At 25.0% G+C, this 5,619-nt stretch overlaps 2 protein-coding genes across 2 annotated transcripts; both read right to left on the reverse strand.

Annotated features, from left to right (window-relative positions):
• Positions 1-1,171: 1,171 nt before the first annotated feature.
• ENU1_201620 (hypothetical protein) lies at positions 1,172-3,887 on the reverse strand (the record flags this gene model as incomplete). Its single annotated transcript, XM_008862132.1, has 2 exons — positions 1,172-3,340; positions 3,414-3,887. 2 exons carry the CDS (start codon positions 3,885-3,887, stop codon positions 1,172-1,174), a joined length of 2,643 nt encoding a protein of 880 aa, XP_008860354.1.
• Positions 3,888-3,970: 83 nt separating this feature from the next.
• ENU1_201630 (guanine deaminase) lies at positions 3,971-5,266 on the reverse strand (the record flags this gene model as incomplete). Its single annotated transcript, XM_008862133.1, has 1 exon — positions 3,971-5,266. The coding sequence occupies one exon, from the start codon at positions 5,264-5,266 to the stop codon at positions 3,971-3,973; it is 1,296 nt and encodes a 431-aa protein (XP_008860355.1).
• Positions 5,267-5,619: the final 353 nt, after the last annotated feature.

The following is a 5,619-nucleotide window of genomic DNA, read 5'->3' on the forward strand; positions in this document are numbered from 1 at the left end:
CATTTTGGTTAAACAACTAAGGGAAGTTATTTGTGGTTTATGAAATATTCTGTTCGTATGGAATGAAAATTCTATGTCTATATCAAACTAACTTTAAAAGAAGGAAAAGATGAAACATAGAACAATAACATGAATTATTACTATTGAATACAATGAAATGAAGGTGTATTTGTATGACAGAAATGGATATGAAAGAGCTTATAGAAAGGAATATTTAAAAGATGTAGAAATGAAATAAATGAAGAAATTATTGAAAATAATGAGAAGAATGTGAAAATTAGAAAAGAAAGTATTTAAAAGAGACTATAAAAATAATCCAAATGTTAATTGTTATTTAGATTGTATTATTCTGCTTAATAAACAAGAATTTATGTTTGATAACACCAAACAAAAAGATAATAGTTATGAAAAGAGATTTATAGGTGAAAATAAAGCAGGAAATTCTGATTTAATTAATAAAATAATTTAGTTCTTAGAGAGAGTCATGAATTAATAACTGTTTACACCAACTATGGAAGAGGTATAATATAGTTGAATTACAAATACAATGGTAAGAGAGAGAATATAAAAAGTATTATTTATGAGAATGATATAACAAAACGAACTAATTAAATCCAAAAAGAAATTTATTTTTTATTAATTGTTCTATCAAATAAAAAGTATTTGTTATTTATAATAATGAACATTCTAACGAATAATTTATTTTTTAATTTAAACAAAAAACTTTTAGAATATTTTTCAAGTTAGTTTGTTGTTGTTTATGTCTTAGTTTTTATTATTATTCCTTTTATCTCCACGGATATTAATTAATATTATATTTGTCATTAAGTTAAGGTAACATGAGTCATAAACACTTGCACCTTTATCATTTTATGTAATTATATAATTGCATGATCGTTCATTAAGATTACTATGATTAAACTCCTCTATATTTTTAATCTATTATTTCTATTCTCTAGAAATGTGATTCTCTTATTCATTTAATAATCAACAAAATGAATAATCATACTTTTCAGTATTAGTTGGTAATTCTTTTAAATGAGAAACTAAAAAAACACGATTTGATAATAAAATTGATGCAAATTAAAAAAATTAATATAATAAAAAGTAATACCAAAAAGTTCCAAGTAATTCTTAGGTATAATCAATAAAAAAATTTTAAAAATATTAATCACTTTTTCTTAGACAATTGAGCAATTTGTCTTGTTAATTCTTCTTTTTGCTCTGCTAACATGAAATTTTTCATTTGAATTTCTGCAAGTTCTGAAGACAGTTTTTGAGTATAGTCATTACATTGTTCAACAAGGAGACTTTGTGAACTAAGTGATACTTTTGATTGTACATCTTCACAATCAAAACTACATTCTGATAATGAAAGAGAACAAGTAAATCCATGATAAATACTTTTAATGAATTGTTTTATTTTTTCAATTTCTGGCTTCTTTTCTAATTTACGTGTTTCTTTATAATTATGAAGTAAAGACTTAGTAGTTGTTTTAATATGTTCAGGATGGTCTATGAATGATATAATCCAATCTTTTATGTCAATTCCAAAGAGAGAATCAAATCTTAATTCTAACCCATATAATGATATCTTAAAATGAAGTTGTTTTGGTTTACTTAATAAACAACCAACATCATAATTTGTTGAAATAGAAATAGAGTGTTCATCTTGTGGTAATGGTTTTGTTATTATATTACTAAATGGAGATAATATTTTCTCTACATGATTTGATTTACAGGTATCCATAAATAAACAAAATCCTCTTTGGAGAGAATCTCCAACACATACAAATGATAAATTCTTAAATATAAATTCTGATGTACTTTCATTTGGAGTTACACTTAATATTGTTGTAAAAGGTAATTCAAATGAACCATTTTTTATTATAATACTTGAACATAATGTTGGTACATCCCTTTTATCTAATAAAGGTAATAAATAATTATTTAAAAATGAAATTGAAGAATCAATAATACTTGTTGATTTTGAAGACACTTCTTTTGCAATTTGATTAAATTGTTCTCCAATAGAATTATTAATTGATTTAAATAATTGAGTGAAATATTTATTTAATGATAAATAAATCACAGAATTTAAATTAATTTGAATATTTGTTATAATACCTTCAAATCCAATCATTAAAGGTATAGGACTATGCTCATATTCAGTTACTCCATTAAAAATAGCTTTTATTGGTGAAACAATTTCATTTTTCTCTCCTTTTTCATTAACATGAATAATTTTAATACCATCAATACCAATTGTATATTTAATTTTTCTTCCATCTTTAACATAGTTAAGATCCCTTTGTATAACTTCTTTAGAATATTTGTTCATTGTTAAATTTAAAAATTTTGGTGAATTATTAAATTCTATTCCTTCAATATACATATTACAACCACCACCCTCTTCAAATGGAATACTCAAAATACAATTCTTTATTTGGACTGTCATGTCTAATCTTTCTACAATATCCATAAATGAGTTGAGCCCACACTTTTGAGCTATGACAGTTAAATGTTTTCTAAGAAGGTTAACAATCAATTTTGATACTTCTATAAAATTTTTAGTGCTTTCAGGTTCTTGTTTAATTTGTTTTTCTTGTTGAGAGTTATTTAATTTATCTATAATAGCTAACTTAATAAAATCAATCAATTTTAAAACAACGGCACTTTCAAATGATATTTCAATTCCATCTAATGAAATTTTCATTGTTATTTTATTAAGTATTCCTTCATTAATTATTACATTAATTCTAGTATTAAATACATTATCTCCAAAAGCACTTAATACTCTTTTTCCTACTCCATTTGATTCATAAATCATTTCAACCATTCCAACACCACTAGAAAAATTAATGCAATGAGTATTTTGACTATTTTCAATTGAAATATTTGAACGAAATTGTTCTGTAACAAGTCTTAATATTTCAGTAGCACCTTCATTTTTAACAGTTATTTCAAATGTTCCTAATCTTATAGAAATAATAGTTTTTCCAGAATGATATTGTTTTTGTTTAGTACCATCATTTTTAAATAATAAAGAAGAGGTATAAATACTAATAAAATGAGATATAAATGATGAAGTAATCATATACTCTTCAGTTAATAAAACAAGTCTTAATCTATTAATATTTAAAGACACATTTGTTTCTATTAATTGGTAAGTATCTTCATCTCTAATTTGAGTAATTTTACCATCAATATTCATATTTCTAATTAAATAGAATTCTTTATTATTTTTAATTACTCTCATATTAAAATTTTTTATTTCAACAACTCTTCTTAAAGTAAATACATTGTTCTCAGCAACTTCTGTTCCAATTTCACTAATTTTCTAACGAAATTAATAAATAATAATTATTATTATTTTACATATCATTATGTAATATAATTTTGAATCAACAAACTTTAAAATTCTTATCTGCAAAATAAGAACAAAATGATTCAAATGACATAATTATTTTCAAATCTTTACTTTGATATTCAAATATAAAATTATTAACATTAATAAGTATTGTATCTATAATTTGTCTTTTTGACTTCTTTGTTGTTGATTTAATTATAACAACAGTTTTTGTTTTATTTTCTGTGTCAACTTCTTTTGCTGAAGCATGAACACCTTCAATTTCAATTATAATAGGTTTTTTCATTAATGATAATGGAACAGTAACATTCATTTCATTACATTCTGCACTTTCAATTTCAATAGCTTTTGGTAACATCATCATTTTACCAATAACTTGTTCTTTTAACTGGACATTTCTTAATTGAACAGAACTATTAGTTCCAAGTTTAATATCATTCCCACTTCCAAGGTCAGGACATGATTTAATGTAATTAGATAATACTTTCTTTAATACTTTTGACACTAATAAATCCATGAAAAACAAATATGTTATTTTAGAGATGATAAATTAAAAAAAATTTTGTTAACAAAAATCTTTTATTTAAAAATTTTTTGTTTTTAAATAGAAGTATCAACTAAACTTCCTTCAACATATACTTCTTTTATTACTCTAGAATCTCCTTGTAAAATAAATCTCTCTACCATTTGTTCATTACTATTCCATTCAAAAAGGTCAATTGGAGAATCATTAGCGTTTAAGTCAACTCTTAAAGCATCAAATTTTTTACCAACTTCAAATGATCCAATTTGGTCTTGCATATTTAAACAATGAGCTCCACCGTTTGTAGCTAAATAAATAATCTCTGATAATGAGACTGGTTCTGTTTTATTTACAATATCATTGATATTACCAACAATAAGTCCAAGTCTCATTGAGTCAAGAATGGAAGCAGAAAAACCACCTGAAATATCAGTTCCCATTCCCATTTTTATTCCTTTACCAAGAGCTTTTTTTACTGGACAAAATCCTGACTTCATTGTTAAATTAGCATTTGGACAATGGATAAGTGAACTTTCATGCTTTTTAATAACATCCATTTCTTCATCTGAAAGATGGATTGAATGTGCAAGAAGAGTTTTATCAGTAAGACACTCATATTGTTCATACACATCAGTATAATTTTTACATTCAGGATACATACTTTTAATTAAATCACATTCTCCTGGTGATTCAGAAAGATGTGTTTGAAGGAAAACATCTCTTTCTTGTGCAAGTTGACCAAGTTTTTTCATAAGGTCTCGAGTACATGAAACAGCAAAACGAGGAGTAATGATTGGTTTAACAAAATGATAACCCTTAAAGGATTCAATGAATCTAATTGTCTCTTGAATACTTTTATCTGTACTTTCTTTTAAATTATCAGGGAACATTTGGTCTTGATTAACTTTTCCAATAAAAGCGCGTTGATGTCTTTTTTCACAAATATTGGCAAGAATAATATCTGAATCTGTGTGAATAGTCCCAAAATAAGAGGCAGTAGTTGTACCATTTTGTAATGTCTTTCTTACAACTTGATTATAAAGCTTTTCTGCATAATTCTTATCAGCGCATTTTGGTTCAAATTTATGAACTGTAGCTTCTAACCATTCAAGTAAAGGTTTACCAAAAGCAGTTCCAATAAATGCGTATTGTGGAGCATGAAGATGACAGTCTATAAGTCCTGGGAATAAAAATTCACCACTCTTTAAAACAATTACATCATTTTCTGAATATTGTTTTGGAAGCGTATTTTCAATGAAAATAATAGAACCATTTTCAACTCCAATAAAAGAGTCTCTAAACCTGATTTGGTTAGAAGTTGGTGTATCAATAATTAGTCCCTTAAATACTTTAACCTGTTTTGTTTCAGACATAAAACCAATACTAACATAATAATCAGTTCAACTTTTTCAATGAACATGTTATTCTTCCAGAATAATCTTTAATTCAAAAGTAGAATATATTACTTGAAGCACGAAAAAAAAGATATTCGTTTTTGTTCCACACTTAAAAGCTTATTTATCAAAAAAAAAAAAAACAAAATAAAATAACAAAAAAATTTACTTATTTCTTCACTTCAGTAACACCAGTTGGATAAATTGCATCATTGGCAATACCACATTGATTATTCTTATTTCTGGACATTAAAATATAACCATCCATTCCCCATGAAGTTCCCCATGAATTTCTTACAATGTAATAATCTTGACCATCTTGAGATCCATAT

The sequence above is a fragment of the Entamoeba nuttalli genome, assembly GCF_000257125.1.
Source record: "Entamoeba nuttalli P19 unplaced genomic scaffold asmbl_9567, whole genome shotgun sequence".
Taxonomy (NCBI): domain Eukaryota; phylum Evosea; order Mastigamoebida; family Endamoebidae; genus Entamoeba; species Entamoeba nuttalli.